The sequence below is a fragment of the Mustela nigripes genome, chromosome 14 (assembly GCF_022355385.1).
Source record: "Mustela nigripes isolate SB6536 chromosome 14, MUSNIG.SB6536, whole genome shotgun sequence".
In the NCBI taxonomy this organism is placed as follows: domain Eukaryota; kingdom Metazoa; phylum Chordata; class Mammalia; order Carnivora; family Mustelidae; genus Mustela; species Mustela nigripes.
Window position 1 is genome coordinate 26663103 of NC_081570.1, and position 26665 is coordinate 26689767.

Below are 26665 nucleotides of genomic sequence, written 5' to 3' on the forward strand. Positions count from 1 at the left end.
TGGCTCAGTCAGTAGGGCAAACTGCTTTTCATCTCAGGATCAGGACTTCAAGGCCCATGTTGCACGTAGAGATTACTTTTTTAAAAAGTTTAAAAAATTAATGAGATTATTGGTTAAATTATTTTAGTTTTTGGATATAAGTGAAACTGTGCCCATTCAGTTATAAGCTGCTCAAAGATAGTGAATTTTGCTTGTTTATTTGAACAAATGATTACATTGATCATCTTGTTTGTTTCATTTTTCAGAATTTGTTCAATAAACCAGCAGGAATGAATTCTTCAGTAGTGCCCTTGTCTCAGGGCCAAGTAATTGTAAGCATCCCCACAGGTTCAACAGTGTCAGCAGGAGCGGGGAGCACCTCTGCCGTTTCTCCTACTTCTATCAGTAGCTCTGCTGCAGCTGGTCTCCAGCGACTTGCTGCGCAATCCCAGCATGTTGGGTTTGCACGAAGTGTTGTGAAACTCAAGTGTCAGCACTGTAACCGTCTTTTTGCCACAAAACCAGAACTTCTTGACTATAAGGTAAAGTATAGGATCCTGATAAAGGGTTTGAGTATAAGATGGTCTATATATAAAATCATTTCTGGCTTTTTATCTCTCAGAATTACATTACATGTTTTGAAAGTAAGAGAGAATAGAATTTCCAAAAGATAAACCAAATGTTTAATTAGTACTTGATGATTATTTCTTTGCAGGGTAAAATGTTTCAGTTCTGTGGCAAGAATTGTTCTGATGAATATAAGAAAATAAATAATGTAATGGCAATGTGTGAATATTGTAAAATTGAGAAAATTGTAAAGGAGACTGTGCGATTCTCAGGTGCTGACAAGTCATTCTGTAGTGAAGGTAAAGGCAAGATCATCTTACTCCTGATCATGTTGGTCCTTTTAAAAGTAACTGATGGTTTAAGCTGTTACTGTTTAAGCATATCTAGTTTATTCTTTGTGTATAACAACAAAGCCTTTTGTTTACACTTGATTTGCTTTTTTCTTCTGAGCTAGTCCTTCATATCATATAGATGTCAAAATGAAGGAAAAATCATTGAACTGTATTACAGAAGTTGGTGGTGATATGAAAAACATTTTCTGTTCTTACGTTGATGGGGATCTTGTAGTTATTGCACTTTAAAAAATCATTTATTTATTAGGTGGGGGAGGGGCAAAGGTAGAGGGAGAGAATCTTAAGCAGCCGCCCTGCTGAGCATGGAGCCTGAGTCAGGGCTTCACCCCAGGACCCTGAGATTGGTCATGACCTGAGCCGAAACCAGGAGTTCAGATATTTAACCGACTGAGCCACCTGGGCACTCCTGTTACTCTTATTTCTAAAGAGAACTTCCTAAATTTTGGTAGCATCCTAAGATTATACTTCTTTTGTTTTAAATGGACATGTTTCTGAATAGGCAAATCAATGTCAGATAGATTGTCTTCTTTATTTAGATTAGTATTTTCTATGTTTAAAATGTTTTGTTTTATTTTAAAACTGTACACAATTGGCTTCCTAGATTAGTGGCTTTCAAACCTTTTGACCACAACACACAAGAAGAATACATTTTACATTGTGACCTAGTATGTTATCACCCACCCAAGTAAAATAAAACTTTTATGAAATAAAACTGGCTTTTATTATGTGTGATGCATAATAATGTTTTCTGTCCTATCTTACTTTGTTTAATAAAAGAAAATGATATTTCTTTAAGTTGTTCTCTTAATCTACTAATTGGGGAGGATCCAAGTGTGAAAACATTTTCACAGGGCATTTAAGTTTAAAGATGTAGATACTTAGTATTTTTTTCTCACGTAAATTTTATTTTTCCTGTTTTTAGGTTGCAAATTGCTTTATAAACATGACTTGGCAAAACGCTGGGGAAATCACTGTAAAATGTGCAGTTATTGTTTACAGACATCTCCCAAATTGGTACAGAATAATTTGGGGGGAAAAGTAGAAGAGTTCTGTTGTGAAGAATGCATGTCCAAATACACAGTTCTGTTCTATCAGGTAAATATAATCCACATCCCTGGAGTTTTTCAAGTTAGGGCATATATTGCTTCCTTTTATTTTTTAACGTAGTACGAAGGGCAGTTTAGTGATTTAAAACTTGTAAGTGTTAACTGTATGGCATTAAAGAAAATAAATGTATTATGTCCTTTTTCAGTATTAATACAAGATTTAGGAAGACTTTAATGTCACTGAAGTTACATTCTTTTTTAAAAATTTCCTTATAGAAGATTTACCAGTCTTAAGATATTAAAGTATTTAAAATTAGCGTTTTATTAATTTTTTATCTAAAATAAATTTGTCTTCTGATGATTTTGAAGGTGATTGATGATTTTGAAGGTGATTGTGTCTTATTTTGATTTCACTGTGTTTTTAAATTACCCTTTATTGGCATCTCTATAATGTGACTTTTAATGTTTATTTTAAAGATAGTTTAAAGTTTAGTTTAAAGATAAAAATGTTAAATACCATTTTAGGGTAGTTAACCTTCAGTTTTGTATTCTAGATTCTAAGTTAGTTTCCTCACTTGTCTTTTGTGTGCTGCTTTAATTCTGTCAGGCCACGGATAATTTGTTTTTTACTCCTTTACCATCTTACTTCATTTTTAGATGGCCAAATGTGATGGTTGTAAGCGACAGGGTAAACTCAGTGAGTCCTTGAAATGGCGAGGAGAAATGAAGCATTTCTGTAACCTGCTTTGTATCTTGATGTTCTGTAATCAGCAGAGTATGTGTGACCCACCTTCACAAAACAATGCAGGTAAAATTAAACTTTACAGTCTTTGATCAGTGCCAGGAACAACTACTGTTCTACAGATTGGGAACTTTAAACAGCTGTTAATAATTTCATAAAATGCAAATTTACAAATTTCATTCTGTTTAGATGACATTAACATTTAAATCCCTGTTTTGTTTAACATCTTGGATTAAGGCTTTGTATGAGTTCATTGTATTTTCTCTGAGCACATTGAATTAAATAAACTCTTTAAGAACTATGGGAAAGAATGGCAGTTAATATTTATAATTGTGTATATATACCTTGACATCCTTAAAAAAGGATTTGAGAGTAAAACAAAGGACGTAGAGTGTAATCACATGCCTTTTAACTATACCACATGCAGTTATGCAAGAGAAAGTACATGGAATACTTTTAAGTTTCACTAATTAAAAAGGTAGACAAAAGCCCAGTTAATCCTAAAGTGATTCTTAGAATTTAACCTTGCTAAAAGCATCATTTAACCTCCTTGAGATGTTGATTTCTTTGTTTGTGCATGTAAATTATAAGGTTTTTAAATTTTTGTTTATTAGCAAGTATTTCCATGGTGCCAGCTGCTTCAGCAGGGCCCCCATCTCTAAGAAAGGATTCAACTCCAGTTATAGCTAATGTAGTATCATTAGCCAGTGCTCCTGCTGCTCAGCCCACAGTGAATTCTAACAGTGTATTACAAGGTATGTCTGATTTGAAAGCATTTATCTAGCCTTTTGAAGTTGAATACAGTCAGTCTGTATCTTTTTTTTCCATCAGTGATCATTTTCCTGTTTGACACACTTATGTTATGAGTGGTGCCTCCCTATGGGCTGCTGGGCTTTAAACAATGTCTTCATCACTTCCAGATATTTTTTTTTTTCATGTGACACTTTACATGTAGTATTCCTGTGAATTAAGATAATTCTTGTTTTTGTTAAGAGATTTTGTCTGTCATTACACCATCAGCTTTAAATGCTGCTGTTTAAATAATTGTGTAAGGTCCTAAGTATTTATTTTCATTTATATTAGGTGCAGTTCCAACAGTAACAGCAAAAATCATTGGTGATGTAAGTTTTATTCTTTTAACTGGTATTGCCACTATATTTATGTTCCAGCTTTATACATATTAATATGTCTATGCTAATTTTCCTTGCTTTATTCTTTCTTATATGAAATAAATTTTATAAGCTCATTTAATCTTTGGGAACAAGATATTCTGGTTATTTCATTAGGCCTTTTATGTACTTTGATTTCTTTGAATGCTTGTTCTGTATAGTTACTGAAGGCTGTTTTTTTTGTTGGGTTGGTTTATGTTTTTGTTGGTTTTTTTTTGTTCGTTTGTTTTTTTAGTTTAGTTTTAGAGAATTAAATTTTACATAATCCAGGTGTAAAAGATATTTGAGGTGTTTTGTAATGTAGTCAGATTATAGATGAAATATTTACAAAATGTACTTTGTTTTTCACCCAGGGCAGGTTATCCTTAAATAAGCATTGTTGGGTTTTTACTCAGTATTTTTTTTTTTTTTTGTCTCTTAAGAGAAGAAAAAAGTAAATATGAGAAAACCTTATGACTAGAACAGGGGCATTTCTAAAGTGTTGTCTGGTCTCTGGGATAACTTTTGTATCTTTCTTTTACGTTACTTAAGTGACCCTAAGTGGTTCTGTTATTTCTAGTTATCTTGAAAACAAGGTCTTCTAAGACTAAACCCAGGAAATAATAGTTCTCATTTTAAACATAGCCAATATTGTTATTGACCAACAGAATCTTACAATAGAAATAGTGTTTTTCTTGGTAAATAGAACTATTAATTAGATACATTCAGAGTCCATATATAGTTATCAAACTATTTTATTACTCTTGCTATTTCAGGAACATTGTATTTCTTACATATTTAGTAAGTTCTCTGCCTTACATGTAATACCATTATAGTATTTCCTTTGAAGTTATAATATTTCTTGTAACTAATCATAAGCTTTTGAAAACCTCTTTGGTTTCTGATTTTTTTTTTTACTAGGCAAGTACACAAACAGATGCCCTGAAACTGCCACCTTCCCAGCCCCCAAGACTTTTGAAGAATAAAGCTTTATTGTGCAAACCCATTACACAGACTAAAGCCACCTCTTGCAAACCACATACCCAAAACAAAGAATGCCAGACAGGTATATTCCTTGCACTTTCTTCCTTTAAATTTTTTTTAGGGGAAAGGAATATGAAAGCTGCTTACATTGATTGAATACCTACTGTTTCCTGCGTTATGTATTTGGTTGCTTATATACTTTACCCAGTTTTGTTCTCACAACAGTGAGTTAGGTATTTTCACCCTGAAAATTAAGAAATTATGGCAAAGAGAGGGTTTTAATTTATAATACCATGCTTTGAATACTTCATTTTCTTTTGTTATTAATAACAGTGTAATTTTATGAAATAAGCCTAGATTTTGGAATTCTATAGACAGGGTCTTAATTAAGATGAACTGTTGTTGTTGTTGTTGTTTAAGATTTTATTTATCTATTTGAGAGAGAGAATGATGGGGGAGGGGGAAGGAAGAGGGAGAAGGAGAAACACACTCCCCACTGAGTAGGGAGTCTGAAGCAGGGCTCCATCCCAGGACCCTGGTATCACAGCTTGAGCTAAAAGGCTAACGCTTAACCACTTAACCACTGAGCCACCCAGGCGCCCTGAGGAACTATTGTTTTGTAGAGCATCCTTAGGTTTGAACTTTTCCACCCTCTCTTTCAAATAAAGTCAGATTTTTGTGCGAGAGGGCTTTCTTTTCTTATGAATCGCCTCTCCCCCAGGCAAAAGCTCTCAGCTACTTTTCTGGATTCTGGGTATGGTGCTATCCTTTGATTTTCTCAGCTTGCTTCTCCTGGCATAGAATCTCTGCCCTGCAAGTGATTAGGGCCGAGGGTGATTGGGACCCAGTATTCTTGGCCTGCCATTCCTGCAGTAGGGCCTCCACCCAGGTACCCAAAAAGTCTCAGATTTTTTTTTTTTTTTGGTAATATTTTATTTATTTGACAGAGATCACAAGTAGTCAGAGAGAGGCAGGCAGAGAGAGAAGGGGGAAGCAGGCTCCTTCCTGAGCGGAGAGCCCGATGCAGGGCTCCATCCCAGGACCCTGGGATCATGACCTGAGCCAAAGGCAGAGGCTTTAACCCACTGAGCCACCGAGGTGCCTCAAGCCTCAGAATTCTTAAACCAGAAAGTAATCCTAGATCTGGAAGGTTATCCTGTAGGTCAGTGTTTGATAAAACATCAATATGCATATGCATTACTTAGGAATTTTATTAAGTATGTTGTAATTTAGTGGGGTCTGAGGCTTTGACTTTCTTAAAGCTCCCATGAACCACATTGACTAGTAATGCTACAGATGACATTAGCCTATATTTGTATTAAATTAATAATGACTTAGTATTATGTAGCTTGGTTATCAGACATTGCTAATCACGTGATTTGGGAATTTTTGTTTTTGAGTATAGTTAACACATAGTGCTATATTAGTTTCATGTGTACAATTTAGTGATTTGAAAAGTTCATACATTATGTTCAACTCAAGTATAGCTACCATCTGTCCCATCACATTGCTATTATGGTATCATTGACTGTATTACTTATACTCTACTCTTTATTCTTATGACTTACTCTTTCCATAACTGGAGGCCTGTATTTCCTTTTCCCCTTCACCCACTTTTCCCAGTCCCCTATCCATAAGTAATTTTTTTTAATGTCCACTGGACCATGGTAAAATCGATCTCATATTATTTTCCACCTCTGACGCTACTCAGCTTGTCAGCTTTTCACTTCTTGTCACTAGCATCATCTTTCTTTTACATTAATGGTTTTATAATCTTCTAGGGTATTTTTGTGGCACATAGAAAGGACTCTGTAGGATACCTACTAAATAATTTAATGAATTCCCCATCATACTCACTTTTTCCCTACTCATATTTAGGTTTCTATGTTCTATTTCATCTTCTAGTACCTCAGAACATCTGCTTGTATATATTCATTCTTTTTTATAGGTATCATAACCATCCTGGTTGAGGTCCTCATCATCATAGCTCTACACATTGCAATTGTTGCCTACTTTTATACATGATATTCTTCTTATTCCATGCTAAGAGGGTCTCCAAATTAAACTTTTTAAAGCAATGTTTTATTTATTTATTGAGAGAGAGTGTGTGTACATGTGCACATGAATGAGGGGAAGGCAGAGGGTGAAGGAGAGGGCGAGAGAATCCTCATGTAGATCCCATGCTACCGCAGAGCCCGATGTGGGGCTCCATCTTATGACCCTGCCATCATGACCTGAGCTGAAACCAAGAGTTGGATGCTCAATTGACTGTGGCACCCAGGCACCCCCAAATTAAGCTTATAAAACAACATTTTCATCAGATTACTCTGTGCTAACCAATCTGTAGTAGTTCCGGGTTATCTACTGGAAAGATTTTTAAAAGTTCATTATAGCCTCACAAAAATGGCTCTTCTGCCTACTTAATCTCAACATTCTGTTCTTATTCATGTTATCAGTTTTCTATTACTCTTTCTAAGATTACTGTTCCAGTTCTTTATATTCATTAATCCAAATTATATCCTTCCTTCACTGTATCTTCATATCAATCATTGTTGTGTTGACCGCTTTTAATCACTGCTCTCTTCAATCCTTTCTTCTCTATTCATTTATTTCTACTTTTTTTGACTCAGAGTGTCAAAGATTACACTTACGTTGAACTATAAGTCTGTGTGCTTTATTTTTTATTTTTATTTTTTAAGATTTCTTTTATTTCTTTGAGAGAGAGAGCACAGGCTGGGGGGAGAGGCAGAGGGAGTGGGAGAAGCAGATTTCTGCTGAACAGGGAGGGAGCCTGATGTGGGACTCCATCCCAGAACCCTGGGATCATTGAGCCTAAAGCAGATGCTAAACCAACTGAACCACTCAGGCACCCCAAGTCTATGTGCTTTAAAAAGTTTTTAAATTATAATTCTTTTGGACTATACATCTTTGTTCCTTTAAAAGTTTTTTGTTATTGGAATGTTTCTAACTCTCTGTTTTTTGTAATTTTTTTCCCCTTCATTAGAAGACACTCCAAGTCAGCCCCAGATCATCGTGGTACCAGTTCCCGTACCAGTGTTTGTGCCCATACCTCTTCATCTTTATACTCAGTATGCACCAGTCCCATTTGGCATTCCAGTTCCAGTGAGTAATCATTTAGAGATTAAGACTGATTTAGTGCACGTATTCCTCAACTAATATGTTAGAAGGCCATAAAAAAATTCTTCACTTGTTGGTAAAATATTCCTGACTATAGTTGGTTATTATCATATCACTATATTTTTTAATATGGAGTATGTGAAGGACTGCCTCTCTTTATAACCTGCCTTCTCAGAGAATGCTGTGATGTAGCCTGTTCGTAATGTTTCATACACAATAAGACCACTCAAACAGAAAAAGAACAGAAACTGTGTGTATGTGCTAAAATTCTAGAGTCTAGCGGGGGTGGGAAAGTAAAAACTGTGATTTACATCATTCTTTTTCTTAGAAATGTATTCTTTTTTTATTGGAAACATATTTTTCCTTGGTGAATTCTTAAGGAAAATGGTTGTGTGAAACTGAAAATGTTAAGCAAGAATATAATCAGAAACAAAAATGTGTTAGATAATTACTCTTTTAGATGATTCAGAAACACATTTTTTTGTTGATTGTCTAGAAAATTGAACTGAATTGAATTTTTATTCAGATGGCTCTAGTCTTATAAGAACAAACTAGCAGGACTGTTTTAATCATTAGTAATAGAAATACCTGCATTTGTTCATTATTTTAGTACTTAAATCATCTCACAAATAATAGTTTTGTTGACAGACATACTCCCCAGAAACTGTTCTTGGTCTTTCAGATGCCTGTCCCTATGCTAATTCCATCCTCAATGGATAATGAAGATAAAGTCACTGAGAGTATTGAAGACATTAAGGAGAAGCTTCCTTCACATCCATTTGAAGCTGATCTTCTTGAGATGGCAGAAATGATTGCAGAAGACGAAGAGAAGGAGAAAACTCTATCCCAGGGAGGTTGGTATAATTTTAAAGTAAAGAAAGTAAAAAGTTCACTTAAAAATATTTGGGTAATTCAAGTAATATTAAGTATTGGATAGTCAGGTGTTCCTAAATAGCAAGTATATGGATTTGTTAAAATTGATAACTGAAAGTTCTATCCTTTTTATAAAACTAAGTATTAATATTCTATTTTTAGTTCTTAATTGTTCCAGAAAAATAATCTGTAAATCCATTTTCATGATTATATTCTGGCTTTATTCCTATATTCCAAGCATGATACCTATTTAAGAAATTCCTGTTGTATAATAGTAAGCATTTTGATAGAAGAGCCTTAGGATGGGAAAACTGTTTGGCTCAAAATAACCTATAGATAAATCCCATGATAGATAGATAGACCATCAAAAAGAATAGTAGTTATGTGCTTACCATACCCTGGGCATGTCCTAAATGCACTCATTTAACCTTTACAGCCACCCTGTGGGGTGAATACTGTTTACTTGAAACTCCTCATTTGGAAAATAGGATATCATACTTGCCCTGGTTATGCAGTCAGGATGTGATGGAACCAGTTGAATTCCGTTTGACTCCAAAGCAAATGGCAGTAACAAGAAGTTGCAGTACATATCCAGAAAGGTTTCTAGCCTTAATTAGTACCTCCTTGATTTGTTAGGTATAAGAAGAGACAGAGAAAATGGTGTTTGGATAGTTGAAATACATGAAGGCCTTTTCCTGTATCACTGAGGTGTCAGGAAATTGTTTTTTCCTGACTTATGTTTTCTTTTTTTCAGTGACAGTTTTTACAAAGCTAGACACCAGGTTTAGATTTTGCATAATAAATGCTAGATGATTTTCAGAACACTGTAGCATTTGAAAAAAATGTCAGCTTTCCTCTTGTGTTGACATTAAGTTTTAAAATCATATATATTCTCAGAGATGCATAAAAAGCCTATTTGTTATTATCTCAGTTTCTGGTCTCATTTTGCTCTCTAGTATATAATCTTGTAATTTGAGACCTATTTGTATGTGGAATTTAATGTCTTAGGGTATTGCCCCCTGTGCTTTATCTTCTAATTTCTGATAATTGGTTTAGAAGTTCGAGCAGTTCCTGATAATAAACTTCATTTTGGGTTGCCATCTCCATTCATATTAATAGTTAACATTTTCAGGTGCTTCCTCTGTATAAATATTGTAAGTTTGCCTTAATCTAAAAATTGAGTCAGACTGAAAAAACTTTCAAAACTAACCTTCAAGAAAGATAGTTGTAATCACGTAAGTAAAATCAAATGGTTTAGAAACATGCAGGAGGGAGAAATGAATTCCATCTGAAGGGAACTGGCTAATTTATATATGATTTCAGAGAAAAAAAGCAATTTTCCTAGGCTTTAAAAAGCATTTTTCATTTCTTCTTCTTCTTCTTCTTTTTTTTTTTTTTTTACTTTCAGTCCTTACACTTTTTATTTTTTAAGTAGTTAATTGGTAAAACTCTGTTCTTTTCAGTGCAGTGGTAAGGCATATTATATTTTGGGAGAAAAAAGCAATTCAAAGCATATTTTTTAATTTGTAAGTTGTGTGCGTATGTGTTTCATGATAAAAAAAAAAAATTCAGAAAGCACAGGAGTGTAAAATCTAAAATAAAGGTCTCTCTTGACCTGACTTCTCTAGAAATATACCTACTTATGTTTTCTTTTTTTCAGTGACAGAAAATATAGAAATATAACCTAGAAATATAACTACTGTTACCAGTCAATTTCTTTGACTTCATTTACCACTAATGCCTAGTTTTATTAATGAATCATTCTTTCTCCATATGAAGGCTTTTTAGCATTCCCTAGTACGATTTATTTAGGTAATGCAGTTATTTCATTTGAGATCCAGTTTACTTTATATATACATGTAAGTTGTTAAATGTATACCTTTTTTTTCTTTCTTTAGGATCCCAAACTTCTGAACAGGAACTCTTTCTAGACACCAAGATTTTTGAAAAAGGTTTGTAATTCTACATATATTTCAGATCTTAGAATACAATCCTCGGGGCGCCTGGGTGGCTCAGTTGGTTAAGTGTCTGCTTTCAACTCAAGTGATGATCCCTGGGTCCTGGGATAGAGCTGTTGTCAAGTTTCCTGCTCAGCAGGGAGTCTGCTGCTTCCTCTTCCCTGCCCTCTCCCCGCTTGTGTTCTCTCTCTCATAAATATATATAATCTTTAAAAGAAAATATTTAGTAATATAAATAATAAAGTATTAGTATCCTTGGACTTAATATTTGTAATTTTATTTACTTGTAGGGTGCATCAGGTGTTTGTGTATGCTTATATGTAATGAGAATAATAAAAGGTACCTCAGATACTGGTTTTTTTCTTTCTGGATTGTTGTTTTTATTTTTAAGATTTTATTTATTTATTGGACAGAGAGAGGAAGATAGAGAGTGAATACAAGAAGGGCGTCTGGGGGTAGGTGAAGCAGGCTTCCAACTGAGCGGGGAGCCCAACGTGGGGTTTAATCCCAGGACCGTGGGATCATGACCTGAGCCAAAGGCAGACACTTAATGACTGAGCCACCAGGCACCCCTCACATACTGGTTTTAAGGATTAATTGAGATAAAATCTAAAGTGTATACCAAGAATATGAAGCCAGTTTTGTGAGGCTGGTGAAGAAGTTTTCATTCTTTAGTGTACTTAGTTAAATCAGCAATCATATCTCAGTTTTGTTATTCTGGAGTTCAAGAAGGCTTCTCAGCTATATAGAGTCTGTCTTATTTTTAGTTTGTTTTCTGTCTGTTTCAGACCAAGGAAGTACATACAGTGGTGACCTTGAATCAGAGGCAGTATCTACTCCACATAGCTGGGAGGAAGAGTTGAATCATTATGCCTTAAAGTCAAATGCTGTGCAAGATGCTGATTCAGACTTGAAACCGCTCTCAAAAGGGGAAACTGAGCAGGATCTGGAAGCAGATTTTCCATCTGGTTTGTGTGACATAAAATACTCTTGATTTTAGAACATCTTGATTTGTTGACATTATGAAGCAGATATACTGTGTAATAATCTAGGACACAAATGATCCCTACCTTTGAAGGTTAAATGATAAATGGTTAATTTTTTTAACCTTTCCATTGTAACCATGTAGGAGGTTTCCTTGATTTTTAAAGAAGTTTTTAAGTGCTATATTTTTTGTTTCTTTTAAGAATATAAGTAAGTTATTTTATCATGAACAAAATAATATAGAGATGATTACCTGATGTTTCCTCCCCCAGTCTGTCTTTATATAAATCTGTGAGTTATTTACCTCAAATTATGCTTTCTGCTAATTATTATAGAATCCTTTGACCCGCTGAATAAAGGACAGGGAATCCAGGCTCGTTCCCGAACAAGACGACGGCACAGAGATGGCTTCCCTCAGCCTAGACGAAGAGTAAGCAGTAGCTTAATTTTTTTACCATTTTCTTTCCTTGGTGTTTTTTAGTGTATTCCATATATTGTTTTACACAGTCTTGTAGTTTTGTGCCTTTATTTCTGTTTTGTATAATCAAGAACCACATCTTTTGAATATTATAAAGGGATGTGTAAACCTTGATGTTTCGGTAATAGAGTTGGTAAGATAAGTTTTCTAGCGCAGCACATGGCATATGCTTAGTATGTGGTTATTATGTAGCTGCTCAGTGTTTGTTGCCATTGTCATCATCTGGATCATCAATTTGCAGTTTACTAGTGGATAGTTTGTTACTCTGTTCTGCTACTCACTTGTGTTACAGTAAGTCATTCTGGAGTTACTGGGGTCTGATGAGCTAGGAGCATATACTTACTCATGGTCCAGGCTTCAGCCATACAGACACAAGAAAGAGCAGCATTCCTGCCACTCCACAATAGCATATGACACAACACCTTTGTATGTGCCACATAATCATTACATTTTAATGAATTTGTATTATAATTGATGAACTAAAAATATCAATAATATGACAGACAGCTGTTGTTAAAAAAAAGACCATTACTTTGTATTTCTTTTATCATGGTCTTTCTCTTTGGTTTTTATAATCAAGGGTGTTTTGTTCTATTTTACTTTAAAAAGTTTTTTATAATCTTCGTTGTATACTTTTTTTAAAGTCTCTAAATTCAGTTTTTTTTTTCTTTTTTACATATTATAACAATGAAATTATTTTTTATAATATAGTATAATAGTGAAATTCACATGGACTCTTTATTATATTGATAGGATTTTCCCATACTAAAACTGAAAGACTAAATAGCCTTATTATTATTTTTTAAAGATTTTATTTATTCATTTTACAGAGATCACAAGTAGGCAGAGAGGAAGGGAAGCAGGCTCCCTGCTGAGCAGAGAGCCCAGTGCAGGGCTTGATCCCAGGACCCTGAGATCACAACCTGAGCCAAAGGCAGAGGCTTTAACCCACTGAGCAACCCATGCGCCCCACTAATAGCCTTATTTTAAAAAAATTATCTCTTTGGAGTTATAATTGGATTCAGAAATTTATAAATTTTAAGTGTAAAATTTGATGACCTTCAACATACATATTTAGTATGTAATTACCACCATAACCATAGCTCTTCCACTGTCCCAAAAAACTCCCTCATGACCTTTGGAATCAATTTTCTCTAGCTCCTGATAACCACCAATCTCCTTTGCAAATTGATACAAAATGGTACTGCTTTGCCTTTTTTCAAAATGTCATATAAATGGAATTACATAATTCATAGTCTTCTCTGTTTGGCTTCTTTCACTTAGCATAATGGTTTTGGAGATTTACTTATGTTGTTTCATGTATCAGAAGGCCATTCATTCCTTTTTATTTCTGAGTAGCATTTCATTGTATGGACAAACCAGAATTTGTTTTAACGGTTGGAAATTCTGGGTTATTTCCAGGTTTGGGCAATTTCAAATACAGCTGCTATGATCATTCTAGATATAAATGTCTGTGTGAACATACAGTTTCATTTGAGGAAAAACACGCAGAAGTGGGATTGCTAGGTCTTACAGTATGTGTGTTTTTAACTCTGTAAGAAAGCTTATCAAATGGTTTTCCAAAGTAATAGCTGGTACCATTTTGAATTCCCATCAAGAATGTATGAGTTCCAATCAGCTACATGACTTTGCTAATACTTGGTATTGTCAGTTAATTTTAGCCATTCTAGTCAGTGCATAGTGGTATCTCACTGTGGCTTTAGTTTATGTTTTCCTAATGACTGATGATGTTGGACATCTTTTCATGTGCATATTTGTCATTATTATATCTTCTTTTGTAAAGTGTCTGTTTAGAACTATTGCTCATTTTTTAAACTGGGTTGTTTGTCATCTCACTGAGTTGTGTTCTTTATTATGGATATAATTCTTTTCTCAGACATGACTTTTGTTCCTATTCTGCAATTTCAATTCTGTTTTCTTAATGGTGAAGAGCAGAACTTTTGTGATTTTGTAAAAGTCCTTTTTTATCAATTTTTTATTCTTTTATGATTCATGCTTTTTAGTATTCCATGTAAAAGTCTTTGCTTAACCTGTGAGAACTAAGATATTCTCTTCTGTTTTCTTCTAGTTTTATACTTTAGCTTATATGTGTCATTCCAAGATTATTTTTATGTATGAATTGAGTAAAATATCAAGGTTTCTTGTTTTTGTTTGTCATGTCCAGTTGGTTAGTACCATCTTGGAAAAGACTGTGCTTTCCCTCATTGAATTATATTGCACTTAATAAAAAAAAACAACAAAAAACATTTATTTATTTGAGAAAGAGAGCACAGGGGGAAAAGCAGAGGGAGGGGGGAGGGAGAGAATTCCAAGAAGACTCTGCACTAAGTACAGAGCCTGTTGTGTGTCTTGATCCCAGGACCCTGAGATAATGGCCTGAGCTGAAATCAAGAGTTGGATGCTTAACTGAGCCAGCCAGGCGCCCCTGTGTTGCACTTCTGTTAAAATCAGCTGACTATATATGTGTCGGTTTATTTCTGAATTTCTGTTCTGTTCCCTTGAATAGGGAACAATGTCTATTTTAATATGTCTGTTTTGTATATTTTAATATAGTACCAAATGTCTTGATTATTGTAGCTTTATAATGAATCTTGAAGTCAGGAGTGTAAGTCTTTGAACTTTGTTCTTTTTCAAAATCATCATTTGCATATCCATATAAATTTTAGAATCAACTTGCCAGTTTTTATAAAAAAGCGTGCTAAAACTTTGGTTGGGGTTGTTCTGAATCCATAGGTCAGTTTGTAGAGAATTGATATTTTTGCAATTTTGAGCTGTCCGATCTATGAAGATGGTATTTTTCTCCTTTGTCTTTAATTTCTCTCAGCAGTGTTTTAGGGACACCTGGGTGGTTCAGTTCATTAAGCGGCTGCTTTCGGCTCAAGTGTGTGATCCCAGGGTCCTGGGATCGAGTTCTGCATCTGGCTCCCTGCTCAGCAGAGAGCCTGTTTCTCCCTCTCACTCTATGTGCTGCTCTCCCTGCTTGTACTCTCTCTCTGTCAAATGAATAAATAAAATCTTTATAAAACAACAAGTGTTTTATACTGTTCAAGTCTCATACTTGCTAAATTTAGTAAGTTTTTGAAATTTATTTTGATCCTGTTTTAAGTAGTAGTATTTTTTATTTCATTTTCTGGTGTTCATTCTCATATAAAAATAGAGATTTTTTTCTTTTATTTTTAATTTCTTTCGTAATATATATATTTTTTGTTTCAAGTTTTTCTTTAAATTCCCGTTAACATGATACTTTTTCTTTTTTGAAAAATTTTATATATTTTAGAGAGAGACTAAGAGAGAGTACAAGCTGAGGGAAGGGCAGAGGGAGAGGGAAAGAATCTCAAGCAGAAGGGCAGAGGGAGAGGGAAAGAATCTCAAGCAGATACCCCTGCTGTGAGTATTGTCCACTGTGGGTGGGCCTTGATCTCATGACCCTGAGATCATGACCTGAGCCAAAATCAAGAGTTGGATGCTTAACCCCAGCACCCCAAGATTTCTTTTTCTTTATCGATTATATGTACTATGATTTTGCTCGATTAAAGTCTAGGATATCGTATCTTAGACAATCCTGTTATTTGTGAATAAAGATTGTTTTACTTTTTCCTTTCCAATCTTAATGCACTTTCTTTTTTCTTTTCTTTTTCAATGTATTGTACTAGCTAGGATTTTTTAATGTATTGTACTAACTTCAGTACAGTGTTGAAATATTCGTGATGAGAGCAGATCTTCATGCCTATTCTCTATCTTAGGGCAAGTGTTCAGTCTTGCCATAATAACTATGATATTACTTGTAGGTTTCTTGTGGATAGCCCCTATCAGGCAGGAAGTTCGCTTCTATTTTTAATTTGCTGAAAATTTTTATCATGATTTGTGTTAATTTTGTCAGGTGGCTCTCTTGAATCTATTGAGATACTTACCTGGTTTTTCCTTTCTGAGTCTATTAAATGATGACATACATTAATTCTTAAAACGGTCAACTAACTTTGCATTCATGGGATAAACCTTACTTTATTCTGATGTATTTATTCTTTTGTCTGTTGCTGGATTCAGGTTGCCAATATATTGTTAAAGTTTTATAAATGTTTCCATTGAAGAGAGAGATTGATCTGTAGTCTTTTTTTTTTTTCTTTTCAGAGATTTTATTTATTTGACAGAGAGAGATCACAAGTAGGCAGAGAGGCAAGAGAGAGAGAGAGAGAGAGGAGGAAGCAGGCTCCCTGCCGAGCAGAGAGCCCAATGCGGGACTCAATCCCAGAACCCTGATATGATATCATGACCTGAGCTGAAGGTAGAGGCTTAACCCACTGAGCCACCCAGGTGCCCCTGATCTGTAGTCTTGTATAGATTCTTTGGCCTTGTTCTCAGCATAATGGTAGCATTGTACAGTGAGTTGGTGTTTACTCCTTTTCTGTTTTCTAAAATAAAATTGATAGAATTTAACTGGTGGGTCTACAGGGGTTTTGTAGGAAAGTTTTAAACTATGAATTAAATGTTTATGGCTATTTAGGTTATCTCTTCTAGAGCAAGCTTTGTTAGTTTGTGTCTTTCAGGAAATTCCTTCATCTGCCTTATCAAGTTTATGGGCATGACTGCATTCTCTTAACTCCCCTTTTAATGTACCTAGGGTCAGGTATTGGTAATTTATGTTTTCTGTCTTTTTTTTCCTGATCATTCTAGCTAGAAATGTATTGATTTTTTAAAAAATTTTTTGAAAGAACCAGCTTTTTAATTTTATTATTTTTATCCTCTATCCCATTTTTATTGATTTTTTTCCTTATTTTTATTATTTCTTTAATTTTCCTTACTTTGGGTTTTATCTTATTTATTTATTCATTTATATTTAGTGTGTGGTAGAGACAGACAGAGAAAGGCAGACATAGGGAGAGGGAGAGAGAATCCCAGGCAGGTGAGCAGGCTCCATGCCCAGTGTAGAGCCTGATGTGGGGCTTGATCTCATGACCCCAAAATCATGACCTGAGCTGAACTCGAGAGCCAGATGCTTAACTGACTGAGCCATCCAGATGCCCCTCTTACTTTGGGTTTTAATGTGGTCTACTTTTTTCTAGTTTCATAAAGTAAAGCTTTGATTCTTGATTTTAGACTTTGATTTATTTTTCATAGAAACATTTTAATATTATAAATGTCATTGTAAGCTTTAGTATTATGGGGGAAAAATTGATGTCTTCATTTTCACTGAAGTTCAGAATACTTTCTAATTGCATTTGTGGTTTCTTCTTTGACCATGGGTATTTATAAATGTGTTGCTTAATTTCTAATTCTCGAGAATTTTCTTAACATCATTTCATTATTGGTTTCTAGTTTGATTTGATTGTAATTAGAGAATATATGGGGTCTTTTTTGTATCCCAGAATGGATCTGCTCATCTGTTCCATGAAGTAGACCTGAGTGGTAATAACGGTTATTCATACCTCATTGGGTGGGTTCAGTATCTGGAACATAGTGAGTACTTAATGTTAGAAATTATTAGAGTCCTGCATTTCAGCTCTCTCTTTTTTTCTCATGTGGTTTTGATTAACCTCTAAAACTCTTTCTAGCTTGAAAAGCTTGAATCTTTAGGGTCTAATAGTTAATTGTGTGTTCTGTAAATTTATTTTTTTCTTTCATTGAGAACTGTGTTTCTTAAAGATTCATAACTAAATTTTATATTCTGTGAATTTTTGAAATTCTTACAGGGACGGAAGAAGTCTATAGTAGCTGTGGAGCCCAGAAGTCTTATTCAAGGAGCCTTTCAGGGGTGTTCAGTGTCTGGGATGACACTGAAATACATGTATGGGGTAAATGCCTGGAAGAACTGGGTTCAGTGGAAAAATGCCAAGGAAGAGCAGGGGGATCTGAAATGTGGCGGTAAATACACAGCATGAATTTGTGTCTTGATTGAGAGGGTTGGAGTTATATAATTCAAGTCATCAATCTATACAAAAGGGATACCTACTAGGTCAAAACTGTATAAAACTTTGGTTTTGGTGTTAAATTTTCCCATTTTTATTTAAACTTCTTATTTCTTTTTCTCTTCTTGTCAGGTATTGAACATGCTGCATCTAGCCCATGTTCTGACTCTTTAGGAAGTTCTCAAGACCATGCACTCTCTCAAGAATCCTCAGACCCAAGCTGTAGAGGTAAAATCATTTCTCTCTTTGTAGTCTGAATTCTCTGAATCACTTTTAATATTATTGCCAATTTTAAATTTGTAAATGGGAATATTTGAGATTGTTTAAAATTTGGAGTTTTATGGTAAAAGAGAAATTAATATCCTGTTCTCAATTATAAAGAGCTTGTTATAAAGGTAAGGTTGTATGGGCATGAATCTGTTACACAAATATGAGGAATTGTGTTCCTTTCTCTAACATCATGTGGGTGACTCAAATCTGTATTCTTGAGCCCTTATCTGTAAAATAACCCATATGGAACCCAGTGTAACACTTCTGCTTCTGGTGGTGGTGTTGAGAAAAATACCTGGAAAAGCCTTTTCTCTTCTGTGGGAATTTTTCCTAATAATAACCTCTATGAGACTGGGTGCTAGGAAATTTGGGACCCAATAAACAATTCACATAGAGCAGCAGTGTTTAATTTTAGAGTCTACTTGAACTTTTTTCTTCCCTGGTATTGAAGTTCCTATTCTAAACTTTTGTTTTTAGTTTTTATTTTCTTTTTTATTATCTGTGTTTTATGTAAGATACTTGCTATAATCTTTGTGGAATGAGATGGGCATGGCAGGAATGGATGAATATGTCTTTGTCACTAGATATTTTGCCTCTTTCCAACTATACCTTCTTTTTAACAACCAGGTAATTGCGTGCACTCTTGGCTTCATCTCAGTCCACCCTGCTGGCTTTTAGGTACATGTCACTCTCCTTATTGGAGCAGTTACTGGCTGCTGTGGTCTGTGACTGACTCACTGAGTTCCTGCAGATCATGTATAATCTCTGCTGAGTGATAAAAGTATACTTCTGTGAGGGAGGTTTATTATGCCCTTTAACTCCCAATTTGAACCACAACACTCTTTGTTTTAAAGAAGAAAGGGGTAGGGAGAATGAAGAGGTAATATTATATTAGACTACCAGGCCTAAATGCGATAACCGCAGGAGATGCCTACTCATTTCTGCTATTCATTCATCCAAAAAGTACTGAATTTATGTACCAGGTATGTACCATGCATGGTGGTTAGTTACTTTGGTGAAAAGGTCAAACATGGTCCTTGCCCTTCTGAACCACCATTTACCTTTTGCAAAACCAAATCAGGGAAGCTCAGGTGCGTCTTTGAAAACATGCAAACTTGTCTAAATGCAGAGTAGCAGTGACTAGAAAGAGTGCTTCCACTTTAATCCGAATTGAAGTAGAGTCTCTACTGGAGTAGTTTCTCTACATATCAAATTGTAGGATCTGCAATTTTTATAGGATCTCTGCAAATCAAATTGGGTCACTCTCCTGGTAAAATTAATTCAGTTCCTAGTTGTCTTCAAAGCCTTAATATGCTAGGTTAGATTTACGACAGTCTACCCTGATCTACCCTTCTTGATTTTTTCCTGTACATCTGAGTCCCCTCAATCTTCATTTTTCTGTATTCAGCATTTCTAGGGTCATGAAGATGTTGTATGTTATTTGAAGTGTTCTCTATTCTAATCTGAGTTAGAGGAAGTTACACAGCATTTTTATACAGATACTCTCAGAACCTTTAATAAACCTCTTTTTATATATCTTTGAAAATTCTTTAGACACTGATATAATATGCTGCTGTTTTCTTTTCTTTTTTTTTTTTTTTTTTAAAGATTTTATTTATTTATTTGACAGAGAGAAATCACAAGTAGATGGAGAGGCAGGCAGAGAGAGAGAGAGGGAAGCAGGCTCTCTGCTGAGCAGAGAGCCCGATGCGGGACTCGATCCCAGGACTCTGTGATCATGACCTGAGCCGAAGGCAGCGGCTTAACCCACTGAGCCACCCAGGCGCCCCTATGCTGCTGTTTTCTAAATTTATCAGATCTTAGAATCCCGGTTTTCTCCAGCTCTCATGTTACTAGTATTTTGTGGAATATGCTTTGGTGAATATTTTTATGTCCTTAGATTACCATTCTTTATTCATTTGTTTAACTCTTTTAAACCTTTCAGGGTCTGGCATTTGTGTCGCATCCTCCAGAATCTCACCTGACCCTTCCCTGTCAGATAGATGGTCCTCATTTGCTTTCCTAGAATCCTTCTTAAATTCAACCCGTCATAGCACATGTTACACATGGTGCACTGCATTGTTTTTATTTCTTTAACTGAAAAAGCCTTGAGATCGGGTTTATCTGTAATCCATGTATTCACCAGTGTACACTACAGTGCCTGAGCCCACAGTAGTAGTCAGTAGTTTTTCAGTGAATAATGTTACTGTGTTTCTCATAAGTTAATGTTTTTTAATAAGTTAATATTTCAGATGTTTTCTACCTTTTCGTAGTCCGTTCTATCAAGCTGAAGGAAGATATTCTGTCCTGCACTTTCGCTGAGTTGAGTTTGGGTTTATGCCAGTTTATCCAAGAGGTGCGGAGACCAAATGGTGAAAAATATGATCCAGACAGTATCTTATACTTGTGCCTTGGAATTCAGCAGGTATCAGTTTCAGTAATTGTTCTAAAATATATTGCGTTTTTAATAATTTTGATAGCTCCTTTGATTCAAGTTGAAAAATTATAGTGTATGTGGTCGTTTGGTATTCCTTTTATACTCTGTTCTTAATGAACCACTTCCCCTGGTTTAAAAGTCTTGATCATATCATAAGTCAAATTGAGACTGTTAGTAGAAGAACAGAAATTGAGGATAGTGCATTTTATTCAGTTATGGACAAAAAAGGCAAAAATAACAAAATTCACAAAAAGTGACATAGGTGACTGTATGTGTATATGTGTTTATGTAGATCATGTGGTTTCATTAAAATTTTTTTAAATGCATATTAAAATAACAGAGGTACCTGGGTGGCTCAGTCGGGTAAGCAGCTATCTTCAGCTTAGGTCATGATTCCAGGGTCCTAGGATCGAGCCCAATGTTGGATTCCCTACTAAGCAGGGAGTCTGCTTCTTCTCTGTCTTTTCATGTGCTCTTTCTCTCAAGTAAAGAAGTAAAATCTTAAAACAAAATAAAAATATATACCATTATTTGTCTATCACATTAGCAAAAAAAAATTATAACAGTTTTTGTTGATATGAATTCTGTGAAGGGAATTTGCCTTCATAGCTGTTGGTAATTAGTACACACTTTCTAGAAAGCAGTTTTGAGCACATGTTTCAGGAATATTTTTGAATGTTCATACTCTTTCGCCAGTAATACTTTCTGGGAATCTGATAGGGCTAATACTCTGAAGTTCAGACATCGTTTGCACAAAATCAGAAATAACTTCTAAATAAAAAAAAAAAAAGAAATAACTTCAATGCCCCCCAGAGATTTTATTTACTTATTTGACAGATAGAGATCCCAAGTAGGCAGAGAGGCAGGCAGAGAGAGAGAGAAGGAAGCAGGCTCCCCTCTGAGCAGAGAACCTGATGCGGGGCTCAATCCCATGACACCGGGATCATGACCTGAGCTGAAGGCATAGGCTTTAACCCAGTGAACCACCCAGACCCCCGCCCCCCAGAGTATTATGTTTAAGTAAATTATGGTATATTTATAAAGTTGCATATTATGTAGCCAATAAAAATTGTTCACAGAGTAACTTCTGATAACATGTAAAAATATAATATTAAAGCATTAAATGAACAAAATGAGAGTATGAATTCTGTGTGCTTTGGTATATGTTAACATACAGTGATTTAAAAACCAGTCCTATAAATATGTAATAAAACGAAATGCACCAAAATAGGTTGATAGTGGTTATCATCTCGGGTGGTAAGGCTCTGGATGTTGTTAAATTTTTTTTTTTTTCTCTATTTGCCAGATTTTCTTCCATTTGTATGGTGGGGAGGATATTCTTTTATTTAGGCATTCATTCCTAAAGTTTTGTTTTTAAATTATAAAAGTAGTGTGTGCTCAGTGTAACTGTTAAAACAGTGAGTTGAACGCATATAAGGATAATTTTTTCTCTTTCATTCCCAGTCTCTGATAACCAGTGTTGCATCTGTCCTGTGCTACACATTTATGAATGTGTATAGATATTTTAGATGTGTTTAGTTTTTAGCAAAATGGGGTTGTTACCATACACATTCTTTTGCAGCTTACTTTTCTCAATCTGTGTGTCCCTCCAGGTGAGTATAAATCAAATTGCTTCCTTTATAAAAGCAAGCAGCATAATACTGCAGAATATGAGTATACCAGTTATTCACCCTTTCTTCTTTTAAAGTATTCAGGTTACTCCCCCTTATTCTTAAAAACAGTGCTTTGGTAAATATTTTACTTGAATGCCTGATAAACTGGCGCTTTTATTTTTAGGTTAAAGCATATATAGGTTTTTCTTTCCTTCTTTCTTTCCTTTTTTAAAAGAAGATTTTATTTATTTATTTATTTATTTATTTATTTATTTATTTATTTGACAGACAGAAATCACAAGTAGGCAGAGAGGGAAGCGAGGAGGCAGTCTCCCTGCTGAGCAGAGAGCCCGATTTGGGGCTCAATCTCAGGACCCTGAGATCATGACCTGAGCTGAATGAAGGCAGAGAGGCTTTAACCCACTGAGCCATTCAGGTGCCCCTCTTTTTTTTTTTTTTTTTTTTTTTAAAGATTTCATTTATTTATTTAAGAGAGAGACAGAGCATGGGTGCGGGGAGGGACAGAGAGAGAGGGAGAGGCAGACGCTCCATTAAGCAGGAAGCCAGAGGTGGTAGGGCTTAATCCGGGGATCCTTGAATCATGACCGCACCTGAAGGCAGATGCTTAACCAACTGAGCCACCTAGGCACCCCCAAATACAGATTTTCATTTTACTACCCAGAATGGTTAATTTACAGCTTTACCAGCAGTGTTATGCATGCCCGTTTCTTGAATTCTCTTCTTTTTAATGTTGTTATGGTCTAGGCTCCAGTTTGTATTTTCCAGTTTTATAAAGTAGAATCTTTTTATGCTGTTGGTCATTCAGATTTTTCCTTTCCGTCTCTAGGATCTCTTTTATGTCGGGGATAGGAACTCTGATGTAAATGCTTGAAACAGGTTTTTCCAGTATATTTTTGTCTTCCAGTTTTTGTTTGTATATTTGCCATTTAAAAATTTTTCATTTTTACATAGTTTAATAATCATTTATTTTCCTTTAAAATTCCTCGTTTTTCTGTGTTGCTTAATATGGACTTCCTACTTTTAAGTACTCAAATTCTCATTAATTTATTTCCAAAAAATAATTTTTTAAGATTATCTTTAATACATCTGAAATTCACTTTTGTACATGATACAAATATATTTCTGATGAATAATGTTTGCAATGGTATCTAGTTATGCAAGCTGCATTCACTTCCCCTAGATTCAAAAGAGTACTTTCCTTATTTAATTATTGCTCCCTTTATATTTTGGTTCAGTTCCTTGATTGTAAAAGATAATTTTTAAAATCAGCATACGAGAGGATTTTTGTAGGTTCTTTCAACCAATAAAATTTATTACCATGTGTGCATTTTGGTTAGGTAAAAATTGTGAAGACTCTAAACAGACTTCCTGTACTTATAGAGTTTATGATATTATGAATCTAAAGAACATTTTGTGGTTTTATCAGTGGAGATGTCAAGTGTGGTAGTGATTCCTGTTCTGATTTGAATATAATCAAAACGTTGTTGCTGTGATTTCAGTCAAAAGCATTTGACTGCTTTGCATACCAAATACTCTGGTACCTATAAAATACTCTCTAATTTATGAGATAAGTCATAAACTTATGAAAGTTTTTTCTAGTGTATTTATCATGTTTATAGTTATAAATGAGTATAAAATACTAATAAAAAGATTATGTAAGTTAATAAATTATCAGCTGATTGTTTTAGAAAATAAATATTATGAGCCTTTTACCAATTTTGACAAATAATAACTTTCCTGGAAAGATTTTTAAAGTTACTTATGTTGACATCTCAAATGTCCTGCTTTTTTTCTGATTATAAAAATAATTTTGCTTATTGTAAAGAATTTTGGAAATACATAAAAATGTAAAGAAATAAACTAAATTCAACTGAAATATCAACACCTGGGCCACCACTGTTAACATTAGCCAAGAAGGGGGATGATTGACAAAAGAAACAAATAGACAAGTAACAAGGAAAATCAACAGCCAACAGATATAATGTATAGGAATGCCTAACAATCATTTACTGTGTTTGCTATGTATTAATATAAGCTTATTTCATATTTTAACTCATTTATTTGTTAGTGTGCCCCTTTGATGTGTAAGGACTCTCATCATCACCATTTTCTGCTGAGGCACAGTGAGTTAAAACTTGCCTGAAGTTCCCAGGATATTAATTGGCAGGGCCAGGCTATGAATCCAGATGGTTTATTTTCAGAGTCTGACCTTACGATCACTTTGGTGGACCACCTCTCTAATATGAAGGGTGTTCAACTATAACCAAAGAAAAATTTCACCCATTAGGCTGATTAAAAATTGAAAGATTTGAAAAGTTTGGTAATACCAAGTATTAGTGAAGATAGGTGTACATTTTTCTTGTGTGGGGGCCTTTTCAGAGGGCAAGTTGATGTGACTATTAAAACTTGAAATGGATGGAGGGGTGCGTGGCTGGTTCAGTGAGTGAAGTATGCAACTCTTGGTCTTGGGGTTATGAATTTGAGTCCCATGTTGAATATAGAGATTACTTCAAAATCTTAAAACAAAACAAAACTTTAAATGCATGTAGATTCTTCCATCTAGTAAATCCATTGATCAGTATTTTTCCCCAAAGAAATGCACACACTTGTACATAGACATGTACTGGTATTTTCATTGTAGCATTGTTTTTAGCAGCAAAAAATTGGAAACCATCTTTATGTTCATCAAAATAATAATGGTTCAATCATCTATAATCTGTCTGTACTGTTGAATACAGTATTCCTGGAAAGAGTAGTTAAAAAGCAGTGAATTGCTTTTATATATATTTACATGGAAAACTCTTAGAGACATATTTTTAAAGTAGTGTAGTGCAATATTTATGTTATGATAAAATACACTATCATAAAACTTAACCATTTTATTTATTTATTTTTTAAGATTTTATTTATTTATTTATTTGACAGAGAGAAATCACAAGTAGATGGAGAGGCAGGCAGAGAGAGAGAGAGGGAAGCAGACTCTCCGCTGAGCAGAGAGCCTGATGTGGGACTCGATCCCAGGACTCTGAGATCATGATCTGAGCTGAAGGCAGCGGCTTAACCCACTGAGCCACCCAGGCGCCCAAAACTTAACCATTTTAAAGTGTACAATTCAGTGGCATTTAGTACATTCAGGATGTTTTACAATCTCATCACTATGTTGCTCTAAACTTTAATACCCTAAATGGAAATATCATTCCCATTAAGTAGCCACTCCCTCTTACCTCCTCCGTTTCATCTCTGGCAACCTAAATCTGCTTTCTATCTCTATGGATTTGCCTATTCATTTGAATAGAATTACACAATTTTATGTGGCCTTTTGTGTCTGGCCTCTTGCAACATAGAGTTCACCTATGTTGTAGCGTGAATCAGTACTTCACTCCTTTGGTGTACAAATTATTTAATGCTTGGGTGTATACCACATTTTGTTTATTTACTCATCTGTTTATAGACATTTGAGCAGTTTCTATCTTTTGGCTATCACGAAAGGTGAATGATACTGTGAACGAACTGTGAACATTCATGTACAGGATTTTGTTTGAACGTTTGTTGTTAGTTCTTTTGAGTCTTATACCTACAGGTGGAATCGCATGGTCATGTGGTAACTCTATGATTAGCTTGTTGGAAAACCACCAAACCATTTTCTACAGTGGCTGTACCATTTTATGTTCTCAGCAACAGTGTATGAGGGTTCTATTTGTATTCCATAGCCTTGCCAACATTTGTTCATTTCCTTTTTTCTTAATAGTCATCTAATGGCTGTGAGGTAATATCTCATTGTAGTTTTGGTTTGCCTTTCCCTAATGACTAAATGCTATTGAGCATTTTTTCATGCGCTCGTTGGCCATTCCTTTTTGTCCTCTTTGGATAAATATTTACGTCCTTTGCTCCATTTCTGTATTGGGTCATTTGTCTTTTTGTTGTTGAGTTGTAGGATTTCTTTTTATATTCTGAATATTAAACCCTTTATCAGATAATGTGATTTGCAAATATTTTTTCTTAGTCTCCAGGTTTTCTTTTCATTCTCTTGTTAGTATACATATGTATGCATAAAAATATACATAAAAATTTTGAATTTTGATGTTCAGTTTTCCTGTTACTTATGCTTTTGGTGTTTTATCTAAGAATCCATTGTCAAATTGAAATTCAT

At 34.7% G+C, this 26665-nt stretch overlaps 1 protein-coding gene across 8 annotated transcripts in view; it reads left to right on the forward strand.

The window, feature by feature from the left end:
- The window catches only part of ZMYM4 (zinc finger MYM-type containing 4), a 154183-nt gene that overhangs the window by 117477 nt on the left and 10041 nt on the right, over nucleotides 1–26665 (forward strand). For all 8 annotated transcript variants that reach the window (XM_059377223.1, XM_059377225.1, XM_059377227.1 and 5 more), the window contains 15 exons: nucleotides 246–521; nucleotides 695–845; nucleotides 1822–1994; nucleotides 2603–2753; nucleotides 3302–3442; nucleotides 3771–3808; nucleotides 4757–4901; nucleotides 7824–7942; nucleotides 8640–8811; nucleotides 10729–10782; nucleotides 11577–11756; nucleotides 12108–12202; nucleotides 17959–18130; nucleotides 18307–18402; nucleotides 20718–20869. In XM_059377223.1, the coding sequence (XP_059233206.1) occupies nucleotides 246–521; nucleotides 695–845; nucleotides 1822–1994; nucleotides 2603–2753; nucleotides 3302–3442; nucleotides 3771–3808; nucleotides 4757–4901; nucleotides 7824–7942; nucleotides 8640–8811; nucleotides 10729–10782; nucleotides 11577–11756; nucleotides 12108–12202; nucleotides 17959–18130; nucleotides 18307–18402; nucleotides 20718–20869 (2115 nt within the window). The remainder of the gene's footprint in view (nucleotides 1–245; nucleotides 522–694; nucleotides 846–1821; nucleotides 1995–2602; nucleotides 2754–3301; nucleotides 3443–3770; nucleotides 3809–4756; nucleotides 4902–7823; nucleotides 7943–8639; nucleotides 8812–10728; nucleotides 10783–11576; nucleotides 11757–12107; nucleotides 12203–17958; nucleotides 18131–18306; nucleotides 18403–20717; nucleotides 20870–26665) is intronic.